The sequence below is a fragment of the Solea solea genome, chromosome 6 (assembly GCF_958295425.1).
Source record: "Solea solea chromosome 6, fSolSol10.1, whole genome shotgun sequence".
NCBI classification, from domain to species: Eukaryota; Metazoa; Chordata; class Actinopteri; order Pleuronectiformes; family Soleidae; genus Solea; species Solea solea.
In genome coordinates this window covers 6,996,293-7,022,505 of record NC_081139.1, presented here as the reverse complement: position 1 = coordinate 7,022,505, position 26,213 = coordinate 6,996,293, and the positions used below count along the sequence as shown (strand labels likewise).

Genomic DNA, 26,213 nt, shown 5'->3' with positions numbered 1-26,213 from the left:
CCTATAAGACACTAAATGTCATAGTTAGACAACATACTAAACTATGACATTTTTGTCAGATTTTTGACGACATACTAAACTATGACATTTTTGTCACATTTTGGACGACATACTAAACTATGACATTTTTGTCAAATTTTGGACGATATACTAAACTATGTCATTTTGGTCACATTTTGGACGACATACTAAACTATGACATTTTTGTCAAATTTTGGACGACATACTAAACTATGTCATTTTGGTCACATTTTGGACGACATACTAAACTATGACATTTTTGTCAAATTTTGGACGACATACTAAACTATGACATTTTGGTGACTTTTTGGACAACATACTAAACTATGACTTTTTTTCAAATTTTGGATGACATACTAAACTATGACATTTTGGTGACTTTTTGGACGACATACTAAACTATGACATTTTGGTGACTTTTTGGACGACATACTAAACTATGACTTTTTTTCAAATTTTGGATGACATACTAAACTATGACATTTTTTTTCACATTTTGGACGACATACAAAACTATGACATTTTTGTCACATTTTGGACGACATACTAAACTATGACATTTTGGTGACTTTTTGGACGACATACTAAACTATGACATTTGTCAAATTTTGGACGACATACTAAACTATGACATTTTGGTGACTTTTTGGACAACATACTAAACTATGACATATTTGTCAGATTTTTGACGACATACCAAACTATGACATTTTTTTCAGATTTTTGACGACATACTAAACTATGTAATTTTTGTCACATTTTGGACGACATACTAAACTATGACATTTCGGTGACTTTTTTTTGTCGTTGTAAGGTATCGGAGCGACAGGGAGTACATACAAAAAAACACCGCACAAGACTCCAGACCTGGAGTCGAACCTTGTAGCTCCTGACAACTATAACAACAGTGACATGCACTAACCACTACACCACCATGCCACTCACATCTAGTAGTCGAATGTCCTATAAGACACTAAATGTCATAGTTAGACAACATACTAAACTATGACATTTTTGTCAGATTTTTGACGACATACTAAACTATGACATTTTTGTCACATTTTGGACGACATACTAAACTATGACAATTTGGTGACTTTTTGGACGACATACTAAACTATGACTTTCTTGTCAAAATTTGGACGACATACTTTACTATGATTTTTTTGTCTAATTTTGAACCACATACTATACTATGACTTTTTTGTCAAATTTTGGAAGACATACTAAACTATGACATTTTTGTCACATTTTGGATGACATACTAAACTATGACATTTTTGTCAAATTTTGGACGACATACTAAACTATGTAATTTTTGTCACATTTTGGACGACATACTAAACTATGACATTTTTGTCACATTTTGGACGACATACTAAACTATGACATTTTGGTGACTTTTTGGACGACATACTAAACTATGACATTTTTGTCACATTTTGGACGACATACTAAACTATGACATTTTGTCAAATTTTGGACGACATACTATACTATGACTTTTTTGTCAAATTTTGAACCACATACTAAACTATGACTTTTTGTCAAATTTAAGATGACATACTATACTATGATTTTTTTGTCAAATTTTGGACAACATACTATACAATGACTTTCTTGTCTGATTTTGGACGACATACTATACTATGATTTTTTTGTCATATTTTGGACAACATACTATACAATGACATTTTTGTCAAAATTTGGACGACATACTAAACAATGACATTTTTGTCAAATTTTGGACGACATACTAAACTATGTCATTTTGGTCACATTTTGGACAACATACTAAACTATGACATTTTTGTCAAATTTTGGACGACATACTAAACTATGACTTTTTTTCAAATTTTGGATGACATACTAAACTATGACTTTTTTTCAAATTTTGGATGACATACTAAACTATGACATTTTGGTGACTTTTTGGACGACATACTAAACTATGACAATTTGGTGACTTTTTGGACGACATACTAAACTATGACATTTTTGTCAAATTTTGGACGACATACTAAACTATGTCATTTTTGTCACATTTTGGACGACATACTAAACTATGACATTTTTGTCACATTTTGGACGACATACTAAACTATGACAATTTGGTGACTTTTTGGACGACATACTAAACTATGACTTTCTTGTCAAAATTTGGACGACATACTTTACTATGATTTTTTTGTCTAATTTTGAACCACATACTATACTATGACTTTTTTGTCAAATTTTGGACGACATACTAAAGTATGACATTTTTGTCATATTTTGGACGACATACTAAACTATGACATTTTGGTGACTTTTTGGACGACATACTAAACTATGACATATTTGTCAGATTTTTGACGACATACTAAACTATGACATTTTTGTCACATTTTGGACGACATACTAAACTATGTCATTTTTGTCACATTTTGGACGACATACTAAACTATGACATTTTTGTCACATTTTGGACGACATACAAAACTATGACATTTTTGTCACATTTTGGACGACATACTAAACTGTGTCATTTTTGTCACATTTTGGACGACATACTAAACTATGACATTTTTGTCACATTTTGGACGACATACTAAACTATGACATTTTGTCAAATTTTGGACGACATACTAAACTATGACATTTTTGTCAAATTTTGGACGACATACTAAACTATGACATTTTTGTCACATTTTGGATGACATACTAAACTATGACATTTTTGTCAAATTTTGGACGACATACTAAAGTATGACATTCTTGTCACATTTTGGATGACATACTAAACTATGACTTTTTTTCAAATTTTGGATGACGTACTATACTATGACTTTTTTGTCTAATTTTGGATGACATACTAGACTATGACTTTTTGTCAAATTTAAGATGACATACTATACTATGATTTTTTTGTCAAATTTTGGACAACATACTATACAATGACTTTCTTGTCTAATTTTGGACGACATACTAGACTATGACTTTTTGTCAAATTTAAGATGACATACTATACTATGATTTTTTTGTCAAATTTTGGACAACATACTATACAATGACTTTCTTGTCTAATTTTGGACGACATACTATACTATGACTTTTTTCTCAAATTTTGGACAACATACTAAACAATGACATTTTTGTCAAAATTTGGACGACATACTATACTATGACTTTTTTGTCAGATTTTGGACGACATACTTATGTATGACATTTTGTCAAAATTTGGACGACATACTAAACAATGACATTTTTGTCAAAATTTGGACGACATACTTTACTATGATTTTTTGTCTAATTTTGAACCACATACTATACTATGACTTTTTTGTCAAATTTTGGACCACATACTAAACAATGACATTTTGTCAAAATTTGGACGACATACTAAAGTATGACCTTTTTGTCAAATTTTGGATGACATACTATACTATGACTTTTCTGTCAAATTTTGGACGGCATACTAAAGTATGATTTTTTTGTCAATTTTTTGATGACATACTAAAGCATGAATTTTTTATTACATTTTTGACAACATACTAAAGTATGACATTTTGGTGACTTTTTGGACGACATACTTAACTATGACATTTTGGTGACTTTTTGGACGACATACTTAACTATGACATTTTGTCTAATTTTGGACGACATACTAAACTATGACATTTTTGTCACATTTTGGACGACATACTAAACTATGACATTTTGGTGACTTTTTGGACGACATACTAAACTATGACATTTTTGTCACATTTTGGACGACATACTAAACTATGACATTTTGTCAAATTTTGGACGACATACTATACTATGACTTTTTTGTCAAATTTTGAACCACATACTAAACTATGACTTTTTGTCAAATTTAAGATGACATACTATACTATGATTTTTTTGTCAAATTTTGGACAACATACTATACAATGACTTTCTTGTCTAATTTTGGACGACATACTATACTATGATTTTTTTGTCATATTTTGGACAACATACTATACAATGACATTTTTGTCAAAATTTGGACGACATACTAAACAATGACATTTTTGTCAAATTTTGGACGACATACTAAACTATGTCATTTTGGTCACATTTTGGACAACATACTAAACTATGACATTTTTGTCAAATTTTGGACGACATACTAAACTATGACTTTTTTTCAAATTTTGGATGACATACTAAACTATGACTTTTTTTCAAATTTTGGATGACATACTAAACTATGACATTTTGGTGACTTTTTGGACGACATACTAAACTATGACAATTTGGTGACTTTTTGGACGACATACTAAACTATGACATTTTTGTCAAATTTTGGACGACATACTAAACTATGTCATTTTTGTCACATTTTGGACGACATACTAAACTATGACATTTTTGTCACATTTTGGACGACATACTAAACTATGACAATTTGGTGACTTTTTGGACGACATACTAAACTATGACTTTCTTGTCAAAATTTGGACGACATACTTTACTATGATTTTTTTGTCTAATTTTGAACCACATACTATACTATGACTTTTTTGTCAAATTTTGGACGACATACTAAAGTATGACATTTTTGTCATATTTTGGACGACATACTAAACTATGACATTTTGGTGACTTTTTGGACGACATACTAAACTATGACATATTTGTCAGATTTTTGACGACATACTAAACTATGACATTTTTGTCACATTTTGGACGACATACTAAACTATGTCATTTTTGTCACATTTTGGACGACATACTAAACTATGACATTTTTGTCACATTTTGGACGACATACTAAACAATGACATTTTGTCAAAATTTGGACGACATACTAAAGTATGACCTTTTTGTCAAATTTTGGATGACATACTATACTATGACTTTTCTGTCAAATTTTGGACGGCATACTAAAGTATGATTTTTTTGTCAATTTTTTGATGACATACTAAAGCATGAATTTTTTATTACATTTTTGACAACATACTAAAGTATGACATTTTGGTGACTTTTTGGACGACATACTTAACTATGACATTTTGGTGACTTTTTGGACGACATACTTAACTATGACATTTTGTCTAATTTTGGACGACATACTATACTGTGACTTTTTTGACCGATTTTGGACAACATACTGACTATACTATGACTTTTTTGTCAAAATTTGGTCGATATACTATACCATGACTTGACATGACATGAGTGATTTTGGACAACATACTATAGTATGACTATATTATACTATACTATAGTATGACTTTTGTCACCAAATCAGACTTTGAAAGGACTGATATTATATTAGAATATTTAGATTTCCGCTCTAGAAACATGACATTAGAAACATGACATTGCTGCTGCTGCTGCCCATGTCTGGCATAGAACTAGTTGTCGTATAATACAATATCATAATACAAACACAGAAGTTATATTCTCAGACAAGCAGCATAGAACTGCAAAGTGACTTGATTTAGATTGAATCCAAACCCATATGCTAAATTATATGATAGACAGTTAATATAAATCCTCAATAAAATTTGCATTTTTACATTCAATGTATTCATGTTTTCCCAGGTTTCCTGAAGTATTTGACATATCAGGCCTAAAAATCACAACCATGTGGCCAAATCAAGGTAGGATATCTTATATAATCAGCACATTCCAATATGATGTTTTTGTAAAACACATTTCAAGGTGTGTATGTGTGCTTTTATGTGTATCAGGACCTCCCCCTCCACTAGGCCCATCAAACCTGGCCTACCCTCCTGGGTACAACCCTGCATATCCTACATATCCTGCATATCCTGGACTTTCCCCAGCATTTTATCCTCAACCTTCGAATCCAGCGTACCCACCTGATTTCCATAATTCCAGTTTGAGAAATGTACAATTTAATTCTGATAGTCATAAGCTCAGGGTAAATTAAAATCTTAAATTTGATTTATTTTCGGCCCGGTTGCCACTATTAACGTACGTATCCTTTAACAGTGGGCGTGGCTTTTGAGGTATCTTCTCCATCCTCTCCCTGCACTGACTTCAATGCGGAAGACAAACACGGGCGTAGTTCATGTCGTAGTTGTCGTAACTTCACTCCGCTGGAGCTCCATGGTACATTGTGAGGTAAGCAGTGGCAACTGCGATTAAACCTGTTTTTCTTCATGTCTGTCACACAGTTAACCGCAATAAGCAGTTAAACGGTGAATGTTAGAACATTGCAGGAAGTCACGTAACGCAGCAGAGCACAGTTTATACAGCGATGCTTTCCATTTAAAATGGCCTGTCAGTCACAATTATGTATTACCTGTTTTACCTGTTTTATCATGTAAATATTATTGTTGAAAACAACTAAATAATCCGAGAAACAAGTAGGGTTTTTTTTCCCAAGCTTTACTGTGTGTTAGTTGTTAAAGACCACTTTTATAACACAGCTCATAACCTGTAGTTAGTCAGTACACCTGCACTAGGGTAGAAGATTTGGAGTTAATTATTATTCATATTTTTACTTTTACGTTTTTCCATGTTATTGTAAAGCATGTTGTAGCTGTGATGATATATGGTCATGTACAGTAATATACAATATAGCACCATAATAAGTGGAAATAAGTTACTATTATTATTGTTGTTGTTGTTGTTGTCTTTTAATAAAAGTGTACATAGCAAAACAACATATAAAAATAAATCCTGCATTGAAATGTACATAAAACACAAAGAATTCAATTCGAATTCACACGAAGAAGAAGTAGAACAATAATATTATTTAAAAGATTGAAAAACCGAAGACAGTCGGAGAGACCAGAAAAAAAAATTGTGAGATTCCTTCATAAAGATAAAAAGAAAATATAGCAGACTTCAGGTAATCAGTGGTTGGACTGTGACATCACAAAGTCCAGAGAAAAGTTACAGCGTTTATGACATGATTTATGAACAGAAACATGTGCATTTTTCCATGGTTTGGGCGTTGTAAAACTTTCACAGTATGAAGACCTACATTATGAGCAAGCAAGATCCACATTTCGATGAGACCTAGTAGAAGTTGCTTTCTACATGTTTTATAAATGTACTAAATATTATAATTACATCGAATTTCTTACTGTTTTCCAAGGTTTCCTAAATTTTGACTCGTCTGATCAGTACATAACCATGTGGCCAAATCAAGGTAGTATATCTCACATGTTTAGCATTCATAATTAAAATATTTTCTGATTGGTTTACTTGTGTTATAATAAAGGTGTTATGGTGTGTGTGTGTGTGTGTGTGTGTGTGCTTTTATATGGCAGGGCCTCCCCCTCCAGTAGGCCCACCAAACCCTGCCTTCCCACCAGGCTACAACCCTGCATTTCCTGCTGGACCTTCTCCAGGACTCTTTCCCCAGCCTACAAATCCAGCATACCCACCTGGCCAATACCCAGCTGGCCAATACCCAGCTGGTATGAACCCAGCTGTGGTACCAAATGCACCTCCAGGTGCAATGCCTTATGGAGCCCCAGGGTCTCATTATCCTACTGCTCCAGGTGGATATCCAGTCGTCCCTCCTGCAGGTGTTCACCCAGGTCCATATCCTCACTCTCCAAAAGGGGGACACCACAAAGGTCATCATCATGGGGGCATGAATCCCATGGCTGCTGCGTTAGGTGGAGGATTGGCGGGAGTGGGAATGGGGGTGGTCGGACACAAAGCCCAAAAAAAGATGAAGAAGAAGATGAAAAAAGCCCACAAGCATGGGCACCACAAACACGGCAAGGTGAGAATGGGTTCCTGCCCTTCAGCCTCAGGCCTCTAACATCATTTCACTGCTTTGTACAGAACTTAGGGTTAGGGTTCATCGAGTCAAAAGCAGTTTTGACTCGATGAATGTGTGTAAAATGTGAATGTGACTCACGGCGTTGATTCAAGTGGTCGTCAAGCTCTGCAAGCACGTATGAGCAACACTGCAGATGTTAGTTTTTTCCATTTTTCCATTTTCCAAGTCCTCTGCTCATTTAATAGTAATAATACCTTTGTATATTTTGCCATTTTTGCCTCAAACCAGAAACACAGGTTTAGTGTCAGTGAGAGACGTTTGAAGAGATTACTTAATGCAAGAGGACACTGTTGTGTCATCAAGTACTCATCTGGGAAATAATATAGCTCCATCCCATCTCCAGAATCTGAGAGACAGCACCAGTCATTTTTGATCCTCACAATATTCATACCAATAAATTTGGATCTGCATCTTCCTGGAAGTCTTTGCTGCAGCACTTCTCAATCTTGCCATCCCCTCACCACGCGTGAGCACTCCTGATGTATCACACAGCGTATAAGAGTCTCTTTGTCAGTGCTGCACTTTGTTTTGCGGGTTCTCGCGAAAGTACATTAGCAAGATTTTCAGCCTGTTTTCCTTGATGTCTCTTCCGGGGCTCTGTAGTTTAATGATGCTAAAATAATCTATATTTTTTTCCCCCTCTTTCTCTACAGTCGTCCAGCAGCAGCAGTAGCAGCAGCAGCAGCGACTAAGACCCCGCTTTCACAGAAGTGCTGCTTTACACTAACGGTGGACTTACTGTTAACCATGAATACTCCAAGGTCATTCATTTCATTAACAATGTATCTGGGAAAACACAGTATTACCATTTATTTACTTACAGCTAATTAAAACACTAGAAATCTGTAAAATGTGAGCTTGTCCTCTACATTTCTGTATTGACATTCTACGGTCATTTCGTTCAAATGTTAAATCTATATGGTTATATAAAATACATTAACTACTATGCAAATGTAGTGTAACATTATGAAGAGGGATTTCTAATCAGTGTCTGACCAGTGGCACATGGTTCTGCCCCTGACCTGCATTAAAGCTGATTTCATCACATGCTGATTACTGGATTTATTGAGTCTGCAGACTGTTTTGCACATGCTCTTAACTCATTAATCTGCACTTCAAGACAACTTGAAACCTACATTTGTTTTCCTAAAATTGGTCAAATCTAAAGACAGCAGCACAGTAAAACGTCTTTCATAGTTTCAAAACATGTAGGAATGTGCTGTGACTTTGAGATTTTATTTTAGACAGTTTTCCAACACCAAGGAGACGAGGACGGGAATTTAAATTTCAGTCTGGAAGTGTTGTCCGTTCTGGACTTTTATTTAGAAATCTTTTTTTCCCAAGTTTCAATGGGTACAAGAGAATGACAAGGCTGTGAATCACCATGGCAACAGTGTGGACTCCCAAACACTCCACATAAAGAGACAGATGAGCTGGTCTGAAGAGCTTTTCATTTTTCTTTTAGAAATATCAATGTTTTCTGGAATATAAGGCTGCCAGCATTTCTCGCCTCATTGAAGAGCATTTTGTTTGTTTTTGAAACACCAATCGGTGTAAAGTCACTTGGGAGTGTTGCATTTAAATTTGTTTTTACAGAAACACAAAAATAACAGGCTAAGTTACAAACAATATGTCAATAGAGTCCTTTCATATTTTCCGATTCACCCTTTTCCAACTGTGAAGTCTTAAAACTCTGTATTCCGCTCTCTTGTTCGATCTGAAATTACTCCAGATAGGCGAGTCCTCTGACCCTCTGTGCAGTCTTTCACTTCTCCATCCAACTCTCTTCAACATTTGTAAAGTCCATCCCACCACGAGCATGGAGAAGTAAGGGACTCATGGGCAAGTGCATGTGTCTCTTCGCACCCTGTCCTCTCCGTCTGCCGGGACCGACATCCCAAACTTGTTTGTGAATTCATAAGCGATGGGGAAACTGAAGAGAGTTCCAGGGCATTTCAGATGGATGATGGTGTCCTGGAGTGGCAGATGAGTGGGGGCTAGAGGCCTATGGACTGCAGGGTTTGTCTCTCAGCGTTGTTGAGGTGACCAGAGAACATGCTGTAACATGGCTGTTGGGCAAACTGTGTCAGGAAGTCTGTCAGGTAAGCCTGGAGAGAGGACGTGATACACAGGTCAAGGACTTATCAAAGTTTCACGATGTAAAGGAGTGTTTGAAGAAGTAAATATATGCAATCCTATATGAATACACTGCCATGATGTCTAATAGTGATGCAAGGATAAGTTCAGACATCGCCCAAAACTGAGTGACTATTTGAATTACCCACCCTCATAGATTACTTCCTTTTGTACAGATACATATCTATATACACATTTATTAGATATACAGTATAATCTAGAACGTGACCGCTTAATCAACCTGACCAATTACTTGAACAATATATTGTTTATTTATTGACATTGAGTGAATATGTATGTTTACACATTTTTGTTCTCAGAAATGTCACAAAAACTATTAATTATAATTATGATGACCCGTTTAATCTATTTAATATTTAGCTTATTCAAAAGTGCAGTGTAGTGCACACACAATGCAGATTGGAGAGACACACCTTTTGTTTTAAGTTGTATCATTTGTTTTATTTTATCAGGTAAAGGATAAAAACAGGAAATCGGCCAAACAAAAATTGGCACCATATATCGGCTGCAATTTCTAAGGATCTGCATCAGCCATCTTATAATCTCCCTGTTTCTGTCTCTATCAAGTATCTCTCTCTCTTCCATCATAAAGTGGTACCTACAAAAGGAGTCTATTTCATTTATGATTCATTATACACAGTGGTAGCTATAATCAAACATAATTCAAACCCTGACTTATTCATGCACCTCGTCCTAACACTGATGGTCATCACTTGAGAAATGATGTGTGAAAACAGGTCAGACACTGTACCTGTAAATCAATCTGATATATGGGGTCTTTCAACGCATCTGGGTCGTCCTCGTCATCATCCTCATAATAATCATCATCTATAATTGGAAGACAAAAAGGTAAATAAGAAGACTTTCCATTGGCAACACGAAGAAACGAACATACATTAATTGAAGTTGAAATTAAAGGTCCAGTGTGTAACATGTAGGAATGTTGATTGGCAGAAACTGAATGTACAACAAATAACTATGTTTGCGAAACATTTGGCAACAGCTTTGCTTTATGATGGCTGCCATCTTACACCACTATTTTTCTATAAAGATATATCAGCCCGACTGAAGATGTTTACACAAAGATGAACAGCATCCTTTCTGGAATGCAAAGGCCTCTGTTGATCCCTGAGGAGCTTAGGAAAGGGAGTGCTGAGCCATTTGCAGCTATCTGCAGTCTCACCATTAGATTTCACTAACTCTTACACACGGGACCTTAAAGTCATTGAGCGGGAATAGCCGATGCAGAGGAGAACATCATACCATATTTGTTTGAGGCGATGAGATCAGAGAGCAGCTGCCCTGCCAGCCCTTCATCCTCCTCATCTTCATCATGCCCGTCAACCTCATCCTGCTCCTCCCACATTCCGCTGGAATCTAAAACAAACACCAGCTGGTGACTAAAATGTCTGCAATCACATTCTTAAGTTTTCAGTGAAAGCACAAAACATTTATTTGCCAAAAAATACACACAGACAAAAAAAAAATCTGGGTAAGCTGCATGAAATAGTCACAGATGTGTCAGATAATCTGTCCCACAGCATCGACTAAATGAGTGTGACAGAGGAGTTTCTCCTGACCTTGGCTCCAGTCTGCTGCGTTTGCCCTGCTGGCGTTGGCCTCCACTACTGTCGACAGTTCATTGATGATCAATTTAAAGATCTTCACTAGTAAAGGAATGTTGGTCCACCGCTCTGGGTCTGTGGAGGAGAAATAACATCCTAATATTGCTGTATGGATGTAATGTGATTGTTATAACCTCATTACAAGTATGTCACATGTTTACACATCCAACTGTTGCACCCCTCATTAGCTATATTTTTCCTACAATATGGAACCATGTCATCTAATCGGGTAACAAGTCCGGTTTGTGTTGGCATCTTACTTTTGGCAGATTTGGATCTTGTGCGAATGCCGTCTTCAGGACCGTAGATCTCCTCTCCTTTCACCACAATGTCTTGGAGACGTTTGTCGTCAGTGTTGAGGCTGTGCTGCAGCAGTTTACAGAGTGCCACCGTGCTGCAGTAAAAAAAAAAAAAAATATTGTGTCCACGTTATTGGGTGCAAAGCCAAAAAAGTCAAGAAATTAAAAGATTATATAAGACTCGAATATAAAATTACAGTGACAAGCATCTCAAGATGGTGAAAAAAAACCCAAACGTGTTTGTGGTGAGGCGGCAGTCGCAAAGTTAAGTTCATAGTTCATGTATGGGTTTCTTAATTGGGTTCCCCAACAAGATCTCAATTTATTTCTAATTATTCATTTTAAAATATATTTTACTTCTGCTAAAATAACTGCATTTATTATCAACAGTAAACATGAGACTTTTGCTGACGGTGCAGGCTACAACATTAATAACAAACTGTTTTTAATAACTATATAATGATAACTGGTGTTATCATTATAGGGTTTTGTTTTCAATGAACAAAAATCTTATTCGAAAATAAACGTATAGATGAAATTGTTGTCTGACCTGACTTTACCCTCATACTGTCCATAGAACAGGTGTTGTCTGCTCATCCACTCGGTCATGACGAACTCGAGGGCAGGTTTCCCCGTCGGTCCAGGCAGACTGCACAGGAACTCCAGCAGAGGATCCAGCTGGGAGTGAACCAGGTGAGCAAACACCATGATCAGTGACTACATGGGGGAGAGAGGAAGAGAGGGGGGAAAAGTGAGGTGGTGGAGGTAAAAATGCACCTATTGCATCTGTAACAATGAACCTTAAACAGCAAATAAGACCAAGGACGACAAGCATGATGGACATGGTAATTACGATTCAAACAATCCGATTCATCATTTTGTTGTGTCAACATTAATCAAAACGCCATGCTTTCATTTGTGTCTTTCCTGCCTACCTGCATGACACTCAGTGTTTCGGCTTGCTGCATCTTGCTTAGAATCGCTCGGAGGATCTGGTCCAACTGTTCCCCGAGCTCCGTTCCTGCCTGAGAGATCAGAGTGGATACCAACCTGCCTACGAAGGCAGCCGTGAACTCTGAGGTGCGGGGGTCCAGCAGTTGGTTGACCACCTGCATGACGTACCAGAGTCCACTGTTGCCCTGCTCGTCCCTCCACTGAGCAATCTGCTCCAGGGCCACTGAGACATACGCCCGCAGACACTCCCCACCGTTCTGGGTAGACAAGGAGAGGCAGGTTTCAGATATGGGGAAACTGTGGAAACTAAGCATTGATGCAATGTATTCTCTCCAAGAGAACCCTTTGTGATTAGAATAAAAAAATCTGCAAGGCTCCAAACCCAACGTAGGAGCTGAACCAGGTCAAAATTCTTAACTGAGTTTTGTGCCAACACGTATCATGTCGCTGCCAGTGTTTTTGTTCTCTTCCTGTTCAGTTTAATTGGAGCAAATTTTGGATCAGGTCAAATTATCCTCTGATAGAAACTGAGAAGGTTGCAGTTGTTTTCAGTGAAATGCGAAACCAAAAACCCAGCACTAAAGCAAGGGTGATTTGAGCATTTTGTCCTAAATACTAGATCAGAATGTGCTGCTCCTTACACTGGTCTACTTTTTCAGGTTCAGATTTGATTAAAAAATTTGAACCAGTTAGCGAGTTCTCAGATGAAGAAATAAATTGTAGTATTGTTAGCTATGTTTTACCTGCATGATTGTGTTGTCATCGGTCCGTAAGGTGCACTGTGCCACCACAGGGAAAGCCTGGCACACCAGCATCTCTGATAGAGGGGGCTTTGTGTTGCGTACAACTGTGGTCAGGATGTCAATGGATGTCTGTGGCACAGATAGAGGAGATAGAAAAAGTCATTAATGTACAGGGTTAAAAATAGAGAATGAAGAAGAACGAGTCAATTCCCATTTGTGCTGCTGAATGCTAATCTGGTATATTGCTAACACTAGAGCATACTGGGTGTTTAACCTTGCTGGATGGCTACACCTTTCCTTAAAAAGTAAATTCCACAGTAATTACAAGGAATGGGTTTTTAAGCAAAAATGCTGTAGTCGACAATTGCTTCTGACAATTATTCTTATTTATGACACAGGTTTGTGCAGCTATGTGCACACACACAGAGCAGATAAGATGGAGTGAAAGTTACTAAAGTAAACAATGTGGTTAAACATTTCTCAAAACTGACACTACAGATAGACAAACTGTAACATCACCAGGCTGAAATATCAGCGTTTGTAAACACATGCCACTCATGAGCCTGGTAAGAGAGCAGGGGATGAGCGTGATCCCATATCAAATCTTGATGTGGACACCGGAGACGCATGTTAATACCACGTGTTAACGCATGTGGTGCAAAGGGGGCCAACGCTGGTAAAGTGGAAAAGTTTTGCCTGATAATGACAATAGACAGAGTCAGAAAAGCCTTTCAGTGCCATTATTTAAAGAAAATAATAATAATAATAATAATAATAATAATAATAATAATAATCACTGCAATCTTGCAGTGATTATTATTTCTTGTTCTGGGCCAAATAGGGAGGTCAAGATGAGTTAATTTTGGATCACTGCTGCTGGTGGGGACACAAACCTGCACACTTCTGACTCTCTATGACAGGTATCCTGTTTTAGAAAAACCTTCTGTGTTTGTTTTGTACCACTTACAGCACAGAGTCCGGAGGGGATCTTGTCAGAAGGGGCCTGCATGATGCTGACCAGCGTGGGGATGAGACGCATCTGCATGGGGCCCTGACAACCTTCAATCTGTGCCAGTTCCTTAAAGATGTCCTGAGCCAGAGACGCCACCACAGGGTCTGAGGACAAGAGAGGGAGACAGGGCTTCAGAAAAACAAGAGACAAATCAAATCCACATTTTCCTCCGTCAGGTCATCCAACTTAGATCAATGCAAATAACCAAATTGAATTAAATAAATAAATGAGAGCAGTTTAAATGCAGGAGGCAGTTAGAGGAGCTACTTAAGGTCTGTACCGTTGTTATATTTAAGGAAAATAGCAATGGTGAGGGGGCAGATCTTGTTCTCAGCGCTGATGGTGAAGGCCGGGTCAACAGTGCAGACGATGCACAGCGTTTCCATGACGAGGGTCAGCACCTCTGAGCTGAACTGGGCGGCTAGTTGGACCAGTCCCTCTAAGATGCTGGGCAGGAAAGGCTGAAGGACATGTGTGCTCTCGGACAACTTCAGCTGATCACAGTACCTGCCGATTTTACAGGACAGAGACAGTGGAAATGCCCGTGAACATGTGCTTAATACACATTAATACACTTATGGATGTTCAGTGAGCTAAAAACCCACTACCATCCACACAGATGTTGAAGCAGTGAATAGTCAGAGATATTTGGCATACAAATATAAATAAAGATAAAATAAACAAGCTAAATGCATCTACAACGATATGAAATCAAGGACCAGCTGCTTCAAAATCTACCAGCATTTTAAAATATGCAACTGTTACCACTGTCAACACAGCAGGGTCTAGCTGCTTGTTGTGTAGTACTTGGCATTAACATGGACTAGATATTAACTACAGCCTGAGGGTCCTTACCCCCAAATGGCCCTGACAGCAGAGATGCGGACAGAGGGTGGCTGGCTGTCATGAAGCCCACTGACTGTGGCCTGGAGGAACTGTTGGATGAGCTCAGGAGACATGGCAGCTGTGAAGCGACTGGCTGCCCACAGAGCCCGGCCGAGGAGGAAAGGAGACGCCGCTGAACAAAAGAAAGACAGAGACCAGTGAAGACAAAGATAAAATCAGGCAAACAAAAAAGAACATTATTTTAGCTGTGATGTGTTCCTTTAACACACAGGGGAAAAACTTCAGAGGAAATTTCGAATGTGATAAACAAAAACACCATGGAAAAATGCAATGGATCTCCACATAAATTAAAGTTTATACATGATTTCTCTTCACGTCGTCCTCTTGATCGTCTCTATAAATCATCAAAGGCCTGTTTAAGACTCACCTGCCAGGTTGAGATCAGCAAGGATAACACTGGCCAGGAAACCGTGCATGTCAAACTGGATACGACCGCTCTTCACGTTCTCTGTGATGATGGTTTTGACGGAACCGAGAGCCAACATACAGGCCTCGTGGATCTTCCACCTTGTTCAACAAACAGAAAACAAAATTTCAGACAAAAGCACAGCCTTACGTAGGTTAAAATAAATAAACAAATACATAAAACAAAAAGAAATGTATGTATTCATATATAATTCCTTCATGTATTTAATTGCTATTGTTTGTTTGTTTGTTTGGCAGATATAAAGTGGATAACTACATTTGCATTCCTTATATTTTGATACTTTATCTCACACAACATATAAGAGCTTCTTGATCCAAATAACAAACTTTGGGGTTCAAAATTATTTTATTATGAGATGAATTAAGTTTGATTTTAAAAATGCTAGAAAGTAGCTATTTATTTGTGTTACCAGAGTATTTATGTACAATAATCACACAAAATCAAGAGGGAAGGGCTGATAGTAGAAGTTTGTGCCGCAGGTGTGCTCTCTCTCCATCTCTCTCTCTCGCTCTCAGACTGTCCACTTATCTGACATTTTCCTTCTGTCAGCATAATAGAGCACAAGCAGGAGAAATTTAAGAAGGCGGGACGTTTTTAATTCAACCCATAGAAGGACAAGCCCCACTGGTGTGCATACACACACACACACACACGCACGCATACACACACACAGAAAACTTGGGAACATACAGTCATAAACATATTGGTATTTTGTGAGACAGGCGAGCCAAAGAGCATGAACACCCACACGCAGCCGGGACACATCCGGTGTGAACTGGGTATAAAAATGTGTTCTTTGTTATCAAAATGGGTTACTGGTACGCAAAATGTGTACATGTTGGCAGGAGTCAATATGAATGGAAGTCAATGGGAAAATGAGCCTACTTCTGCAGGATTTATAAAGTCAGGACACATTTTCCTGAGGGGTTTGTGGTCTCAATCGCTAGTTTCAAATGTTCTTCAATAGTACGTGATATCAATTTTGTAAATTATGCCCCCCAAATGGACGATGACGCAACACACGACACAAGAATACCACAAAGCTTTAGACCAGATGCCAGTATGTGATTAGGATGTGTGTCTCCTCACCAGTGCTCATTGCCACTGTTTTTGGCCTGCTCTGCCTCCTGCAGGTGCCTGGTCGCTGCCGCTGCCAGTGCTGCTGCACTCTCATTCTGAAACTCTGCAGCAACAGCCTGCAAGCAGAGCTCAAAGGTTACCGTTGTGATACACACTCTCAGAGTGGTCGAGCATGCGTTAGTGGAGAAGTTAACTTCATGTAAGCTTTAAATTGTCAGATTCTGTCCACTGCATATCATAAAGCACTGTTGTTAGGTCACAGTTTCTCACCAGCAGCAGGTCTTGGGCAGAGATCCTGACCGAGTAGGAGAACGTGTCGTCGTCCTCATCCTCGACAAACTGCTGAGGGTTTGCCGTCCACACTTTGCCCTGAGAAAACAACATTGACAACAATCAGGCTTGACACAAGTCACTCAACATTAATATAAAGTACATATTTATCTTTAATTTGTATTATTATTATTATTATTATTATTGCTGTTATCATTATTAATAATCACCTGATCCTCTGTGATTTGCATGTACAGGATGATGTAGTATATTAGTTCAGGGAGGGCTTTCTTCACTGTGCTCTTGAACTTGTTGTTTTCCAGCAGTGTGTGGACAAACTCAAAAATGCTGAACACGAGATTTTCAAAACCAAGAACTTCACCTGTAAAAAAAAAAAAAAAAAAAAGAAAATAATAATAAAACTCAACAACACAGGACAGTTGAGAAATTTGTTTCTTCTGTAACTAGTAAATTACAATTTCAGTTAAGTCTGATAACAAGTATTACATGCAGCGGACGAGAACAGATGTTAAAAAGAAAGTCACCGTCTGAGTCGACTGGGTCATCCACTTCCTCCGTGTAGTTAACTTCTGTTCTTACATAAGTGCACATCTGGTTAAGGAATACTCAAAACACAGTCTTAAGAACATGACATAGAAATCTTTAAATTCAATCCATAAGGTCATTAATTCACAAAGCTGTGCCTGCAAATATCTTTGCCCTATCAAGCTGAATCTGTTAACAAGTGACTGCAACTACTGGGTAATCAGTTTTCCCTCATTATATGGACATTTTATGCAAAAGTGGCCCTCAAACATTTGACCACATCACTAAATCTATGTGGAACCTCCAGATTTGACCAGAGCCACGACAGTTTTTTTAAAGTCACCTGCAACCAGGCATCTATTGGACCATACTAGCTGTCAATCACACTGGCGTCCACTCATGTTATGTTACTATCTTGCTAATGTTCCCTTAAAATAACTGCGCATCTTTTTTTCCAACCAGTGTGAATGTAAACTCCCACACACAGCAGTCATGCAACATATTCACGCAACGCATTGAGTGTAAACCAGGCCTCGTGCTTTTAGAACAATGATTCTATGATGTCAAAATGCCTGTCTAGCACGCAAAATGTGCACATGTTGGCAGGTACTTTATGCTGCTGGTTGCCAAAAGGAGTCAATCTGAAGGTAAGTCAGTGGGAAAATTAGTCTGCTTCCCCTTTGATTTACATTTACACATTTTCCTGAGAAGTTCATGGTCTCAATCGCTACTTTCAAGTATTCCTTAATAGCACATAATGTTAATTTTGTAAATGATGTTCCCATTTAGAGCAACATGGACAATAAGTTAAGTTACAATAATAAGTTTCCATCTCGTATGTGAAATGCTGTAAGTCTGTACTACAGTAAAGCAAACAGAAGCGACACTTTTATCATACCATCAGCAGCAATGAGCAGGCTAATGGACATGTGGCTTTGCAAAGGATATAAAGCTGCACTTTCAGTCAGTGTGTTCCACACAATGGGTAAAATCTGCTGCATGGACGACACCATGGGTTTGGGGAAGTTTTTTACCAACGCTGTCACTGCCTAAAATGAGAAAGAAAAGGAAAAACAGTTTCTAAGTTTCTAAGTCCAAGTACACATTTCACACTCGTTTGCCAAGTCATTTATTCTTGAAAGAAAATGTCAACTACCACCGGCTGTGCACTGTAAACATCAACTACCCTATAACACTACAGCACACACATACAGTAAATGACTGTAATCCTTTGACATTTCTATCACTTAGATTTATTCACATTATTAAAAAGGTACACACATTTCTACTTGTGTTTTTCTGACAAATTAGTTAACTTTACATAAAAATAATTGCCCATGTCAAAATGTCAGGTGTGAAAAGGTCTAATACGTTGGCCTTTGGCTTGTACAGTCTTTTACCTTGAGGACTTCCATCTTAAGACCACTGTCTGACGAGGGTCCATCGGGCATCTGCAGAGCCTGCACAAACGCTTCTGTGAACTGCTGCACCACGGGGAAGATCAGGGCTTTGGCTGCACCCTAAACACACACACACACACACACACACACGGTAAAGCTACAGTTAGAATGTAGAGCTCTCTATAAAAATGTAAATAAACCAAATTATCAGTGATGAGGATTTAACAAGTTCAAAGAATGTTCCACGATATAACCAGTTTAGTCTAAACTATGTCTCTAATAATCCAAAGTGTGTCCATAAAGACAGTGACTAACTCACCTTTTCAAGCTCTTCAATTGCACAGATGAGGTTGGCACAGGTGGTGAATATCTCCACTGCTCTGGAGCGAGTACGAATGCTGTAAACCTGTGACAGTTAGTGAAGATTTAAATGAATCCAAACATCATGTTCACGTGGACAAAGAATAAACAAGAGCTGCCTTAGATGCAGGGCTGAAATAATTACTCGATTCTTCAATTATTAATCGATGACAAAATTAATCATCAACCATTTTGATAATTGATGAAACGGTTTGAGTGTTTTTTTTAAAAATTAAAACAAGTTTTCAGATTGTTTTAGCTTCTTAAATGTGAATATATGCTGCTATATTGCAAAAATTATTACAATTAAACGTGAACAAAAGACTTTTGAGAACATCATAATTTCCATGAAAACTTTATGACTTTTTATGAAACAAGCGATTACTCAATTAATGAAAATAAACATTAATTACAGCCCTACTTAGATGCTTTAACTGTTACGAGAGGATTTAATTTAACTTCACAATAATGTTCACTCACTTCATGCCATTTGCTCGACAAGGTAATGCAAATATTGAGCTCAGAAACAAATACCTTTTTTTGAAACCTTTGCATCATCAGCTCAACTTTTTCAGCTGATATTGGCTCATATTTTCTGTTCCGATTGCAAATAAAATTCAACCACAACATCATTACACTTTCAGTGACCAGTAAAGCAGAGCAGTAGCAGTACCTCGGCCATGGTGAAGATCTTGTACATTTCCGGCAGAATGACTGGAGCCACCAGTGGCATTTGTGTATCCGTCACCTCCCGAGTGAACTCTGTAAATGTTTAACGGACAGTTACAAAAACATATAGGGAGAAAGATTTCTCAGATTATTCTACCTCAGTAGGAAAGTGTTTGTATCTTTGAAGAGAATAAATGCATTTCCATAAAAGTGGCTACTTTTTGTAGCCTCCTTTGTGTAATTTAGCTTAAATAACCACTTAACTCAACTTTACCAATATGGTTAAGAAGTTTCTTAAGTTTTTTTTTTTTATAATTTCACTTGAGTGCACGGTTGACAAATTAAGGACATTAGAATTAGCACAAACTTTAGCTGAGCTGGAGCCTGAGTAAAGAACTGTGTGTGGGTGTTGAAAAGTAAACACATTTATGTTGGAGCTCTGAAACCTCCTGTTGTGTCATGCAAGAGTTGGAATGTGAATACAAGATGTTTGGACAGAAGTCTTAGCAATGATGTTAAAGCTGAATTGTATGATCAGCACCTTTGCCCTTGAAAAGTAAAACAAAACAAACTGAAATGACCAATAAAGCTTCAGTGGATTATAAAAACATGAAATTGTAAGAGAGTTAGACATAGTGTGTGTGTGTATCTGGTTACACACCTGTGAGGACCCTCATGGCTCCATGCACAGCACTGACATCTCCCCGGAGCATCTCCATCAGCAGGGTGAAGAGCTGCGGCCAAGCTTCAGGCCAGTCCCAGTGGGCAATGGCCGACACAGCGTACGCAACACTGGAGCGGACTTTGCTGATCGACTCCCGGAGACCACCTGGCAGCAGCTCCCTGATGGCGGCTTTAGCCTGGAGGAGGACAACATGAGTTAGACATGATCTGCTTGAAAACTCAACTTTGTGCAAGACAATATTTGAACAGAGACAGAAGATATAAATCTATGTTGGAGAAAAGTTTACCTGATCTGTGGTTTCAGGAGGCCTGAACTTCTCTGAGTGGGAACACCAGTGAGTCTCGACATACTGCTTCAGGATGACTGACGCCAACTGCAAAAAGAGAACATTTTAATAACACAAAACTTTATTGACAAAGACAATTTACTGTTCGCGTTTAGATATTTTCTGCTCACCTGACGGATCGCGAGCGCTCCCTGACGATCGACCGTTAGTTCTGCCAGGTGGACGCCAAACTCTATGACAAGAACGTAACAATGAGAAGAAATGATTCATCTATGACTTTACTGGAACACGTCAAGAAAATAGAGGAAACATGTAAAATAACATTTAAAAAACGCTCCCCAAAAAACGGCTTCAACAGGTTCAAGTGTCAAGTATTTAGAGTGACCTACCATTACACTTGAAAAGTAGCACGGCCCTGGCTTTCTTAAAACTAAATAATGTTATTGGTAAAACCTGTATTTGTACTTTTTGGTGGTATAGTATGTTAAATTACATACAGTACACACGTTGTATAAAAGTTGTTAATGTGTAACAACTTTCTGCAACAATTATTCAATTAATTGACTGCTAAATTATTCTTCAACTATTTAGATTATCGACTAATCAGTTTGAGGGTTTTTTTTATAATTAAAACAAGACTTTTTAAATTCTTAAATGTGAATATTTTCTTGCTCCATATAAAAAAGAAATCATTAAAACATAATCATTTCCAGATTTGGTAAACACCGATGAACATTTTCCAAATGAGTACTCGATTAACAGAGAAATTAATCAACAGATTAATCAATTATGAAAATAATCGTTATGTGCAGCCCTACAACTTTTATTCACATCATTCCAATCCAACGGTCAAAGGATTTGACAGATATCAAAAGAACAAAGCTGGTTGTGCCCTGAGACTTTTGCATAGTACTGTATCATCAGCCTGTCGACTTCTGTGATATACTGCTATATCTCAGAGGAGTGCGCGGTGAACTCTGACGCACTGGTGCTGTTCATTTTTGCTGCAGTATAAAAAGAACAAAACATGTGATATTTGGAGCTGTGTTTAGTGTTATCTCATAAATATGTACTAGACTAGATTTGAAATGATTCAAAAAGGTAATGTGATGGGCTAAGATTGTTTGTGTAACAGCCAAACTGTCCCTTTTGCTATAGGCAACTAGACCAGCTCGAGTTAAGTTGGCACCCATTGTTTTAAGCTCAGGATTTCACTACCACACTACGACTTATTAGGCTTGTCAATCATTTACCTACAGTATATTGCACACAACATCATCCTTGTCTGAACCTAGTGAGAGATGAATAGAGAGATGAGGTTCAGCGTCAGCTCTGAAGTATGGCTGGATGATAAATGAATTTTTATCAATTATTTCACATTTCTAGTTTAGGAGGATGTTATTCCTCTTTAACTCCCACCACTGACACTCTCCTTGCTCCTGTCATTAAGCGTTAGGGTTGGAGTTTGAAGTTATTAGAAAGCTTGCTAAAAAGTTATCCAATATTTTAATATGTTTGTTGTTGTTGTCTTGTTGACATAGTTGTTTTGAGGCATATATTTTGTTGCACTTTAACCCTAGAGGGAAATTTTGTTCAAATCCCACAAGTCAAAATAAAGACAAAAGCAAAACTCGTTTGAAAAATTTCTTTGCCTTTTGAAAAAATGTATGACGTTTGGCGTGAAAAACCAGAGATTTTATTTTGAAGCCATATCACCCAGCCCTTCACTGAACCAGCTCTGTCCCTCTCACTGGGTTTTACTGAGAGTGACATCAGGCTCCAGGAGACAATGTTAGTGCTGACACTCGTGCATCCAGCAGCTGCCTTAGAGAGAGGCCAGCGTAAAGGGTCAGCCTAAGTGCAATGCTGCAGTACAGCTGACAAGACAGTGTGCACTATTACCCTTTCACCATATGTACGAGGATCACTGGGCAGACAATAGGTACTGTAACAATCCATCAGTCAAGTTAAGGTTCTTTATGGTCCTTTATCAGCAGTTATACACCTCCCTTTACAAGCTGCTTATATCGAGTAAACTAGTGTGATACATGGTCCACGATACCAATAATATCACGATTCAACGATTCTGTGATAATCAATACATTGCAAGACAATCATATAGCAATACATCACGATATTTGTCTAAATCTAAATGTACGTGAAAAGTTAAAAGTGCAGGATTTCTCTATGTATTCACAACACAGGGAACAAAGTGCATACAGTCTATGTATTGAACGTGGATGGGGAATCAATTAAAGTAAATTTCTCCGACATTATCTAGTTATCTAGTAAACTGACTCTTCTTCGGCCAGGTAACTTCCACCCAACTTTCCCTGATTCATTTGAGCAACACAGCTGCAAGAAATCAAGTAGCGACACACAGTGAGTGAAACTGGCAGGGATTGTTAACTTTAGAGCGCCTTCATTTATTAATTAAAATACAGTGTATGGATTATCATATTACACGAGGAAGGACGACGATATATCAGCAAATCGATATTTTGACCCAGCCCTTCCTTATGTTTACATTTTTCATAATTATGTTAACTCCTTTATTATAAATTTGTGTCTAATGGGTGTTTTCCACCTTTGTTTTATGTACTTCAGTCTTAAGCATACTATTTCCATATTTCAAGACTTTTGAGTATTTCCATTGAGGTTGATGAAAAGTCACAGAGGAAAAACAACACACTCTCATTAGAACCTGTAACCTCCACAAAAGTCTTTCCATCAAACTCTCGATTTATTTACAAACAAATTGTCCATGAACTGATGATGGCGTTTAGTCTGAAAGGATGTTGGGTGGGTGCGATCCACGGGAAAACCCCGTGAGACGCATCTTCGCGGGAAGCTCTGTCATCGGGCATTCCATTGTTGCTGTGACGACCACTGAATAAATGACTAAGAATTCGTTTTGGATGCAACTTCTCTGACAGTGTCGTGAATCCCGTTTCCTGGTGACGGGGGCGCTCGGGACCAGACGTGTGTCTTTGTTGCTATGGTTTCAGAACTCTAACCTTTAAATTCCCTCACATGGCAAGAAACCCTAAACCTGCATCTAAATGACGTGTTAAGTGGGACAGGGGAATAAAGCGGTGACCTCCTCCCTGTTGAGGTGCTGTTGTTGAGGCCGGACTCCACACACACGCGCTCCACATGTGCTTCAGTTTCACCACATCCCAATAATTAATGTTTTCACGGGAGACAGGCTGAGCTGTGACTTCTACGATGTCGGTGGGTTGTTTAAAGCGGGTCTCAAAGTTAAACACACAAGTCTGCGTGGTGGCAGCAGCGTGTTTCCACGAGTTTTCATGCTAACTTCTTTTAACTTCTGAGGACATGGCCTAGCGTTAGCTCCTGGGAGAGCGCGCGCACACACATACACACACACTGAGCAACCCGGCTAACGTTATCATTCAGGCTGTTAGCTGCTCCTCCGTGAACACAGCGGTGACAGAAGCAGCGGACAGCGGGCTGTTAGCCTCTGTTCCTCCCGTCACCAGCACCACACTCACCCTCCGTCACCTCCAGCACTTTGATCTGCTCCTCCGCGGCGGCGCGCACTTCTTGAACCGGGGACAGGATGGCCGTCAGCGTCTCGATCAGAGCCTCCTTCAGTCCCTGCTGGACCGGGCCGGACCGTGCACTACCCGCTGCACTCATGCCCGCTGTGTGTTCACCCGCAGCCCGCCTCACAGTCTCTCAGACCAGCAGCAGCAAGAACGGGAGCAGGAGCACCCGGGGAGAAGCCGCAGGACAGAGCGGAGCGGAATCGCGCCAATGCATGGAAACGTGGAGGCGGGGTTTTACTGGAGGAAGCGCACTTTTCTTGTTTCTTCTTCTTCTGTAAGGTGCACTTACAGTACTTTACCGCCACCTACTGGACTGGAGTGCGTATGGCAGAAAATAAACAACTATAATGCACAGTTAATATTAAGGGAAGAAAGAAGGTAACTGGAACAGACTAAAATGAATTAAAATGAGAAATGTTTTTTTTATTTCAGTATCTCAAGATAAATAAATTTGATTTAGAGAATGTGATTTCCCCCCCCCTCTTTTTTCTTTTTAGTGAAATGCCCTTTGATTGTAATGTCGGAATTAAATTCTGGTCCACCAAATCATGGTAATACTTTTAAGATTTTAAAAGAAACTTTTAAGATACCTTAAGATTTTCTTGAGCCAAGATATGAACTTTATTTTCTGCTTCTTTACTATTGCTGTCTGTTAGTATGTTTGACAGTTTACAGTGTATTGTAGTCACCACACTCAACAACTCATGCAGAGTTTGATTATTTCCTTTTGAGTGTTTTTGGATATTGTGCATTGTTTGTGCTCCCTCTACTTTTTTTTCTCCATGTCTTTCTTTTTAAACTCTTGCTCCCTCTTGTGGGGCTGGGGGGAACTTATGTATTACAGGGCACTCTGAAATATCAGTTCACTTGAGTTTATAAAAAGGTTGACGTGTACAAAATTTCAATTGCAAAATTGAAGTGACACCAATTCAAATTAGCTTCAAATAGATGCACTATCCGGTCTGTTCTGTGATCATTAGCATGTGGATTGAAATGGTCTTGTATATTAACAAGTTGTCTGCGAGTTAAACTCATACACACCGATATGTGTGTGTGAAATAGAAGGACAAACACAGGTTTTACCAATAACATTAACGTTTAACAGCCTCAAGTGTAAGTGTGGGTCACATTACTTGACACTTTAAACTATTAAGCAGTTTTTTCCCCCCAGAAAACATTATTTTAAAAGTGTATACATGTTTTCCTTATTTTCTGGATGAGTTCTATTAAAGTGACTGAGGAATAACTACACTGTATGTATCATAGCATTGCTAAAACAACAAATCTACTGCTGCATGTTGTCTAAATGTATTCATTAGTTACTGAATTGAAAGTAGGTGTTGCCTTGAAAATGAAATAGAAATAGTTATGTCCATAATTTGCTCCCATGTATGAGTAAAGCACCAGGGATGTGG

The 26,213-nt window shown here is 38.2% G+C and overlaps 2 protein-coding genes across 2 annotated transcripts; one reads left to right on the top strand and one right to left on the bottom strand.

The window, feature by feature from the left end:
* Positions 1-5,998: 5,998 nt before the first annotated feature.
* LOC131460978 (proline-rich protein 13-like) lies at positions 5,999-8,854 on the top strand. Its single transcript, XM_058631927.1, has 4 exons — positions 5,999-6,126; positions 7,109-7,162; positions 7,284-7,747; positions 8,461-8,854. Exons 2-4 carry the CDS (start codon positions 7,147-7,149, stop codon positions 8,497-8,499), a joined length of 519 nt encoding a protein of 172 aa, XP_058487910.1. The 5' UTR covers positions 5,999-6,126; positions 7,109-7,146; the 3' UTR covers positions 8,500-8,854.
* A 232-nt stretch (positions 8,855-9,086) lies between these two features.
* ipo9 (importin 9) lies at positions 9,087-25,021 on the bottom strand. The gene is made up of 24 exons (XM_058631926.1): positions 24,742-25,021; positions 21,397-21,458; positions 21,227-21,313; positions 20,917-21,115; positions 20,260-20,348; positions 19,546-19,632; positions 19,227-19,346; positions 18,775-18,875; positions 17,826-17,884; positions 17,511-17,662; positions 17,281-17,379; positions 17,020-17,126; positions 15,871-16,010; positions 15,453-15,615; positions 14,878-15,104; positions 14,553-14,701; positions 13,586-13,714; positions 12,824-13,099; positions 12,439-12,605; positions 11,850-11,983; positions 11,545-11,664; positions 11,228-11,341; positions 10,716-10,792; positions 9,087-9,915 (listed from the first exon to the last, which is right to left on the bottom strand). The coding sequence occupies exons 1-24, from the start codon at positions 24,887-24,889 to the stop codon at positions 9,805-9,807; spliced, it is 3,117 nt and encodes a 1,038-aa protein (XP_058487909.1). The 5' UTR covers positions 24,890-25,021; the 3' UTR covers positions 9,087-9,804.
* Positions 25,022-26,213: the final 1,192 nt, after the last annotated feature.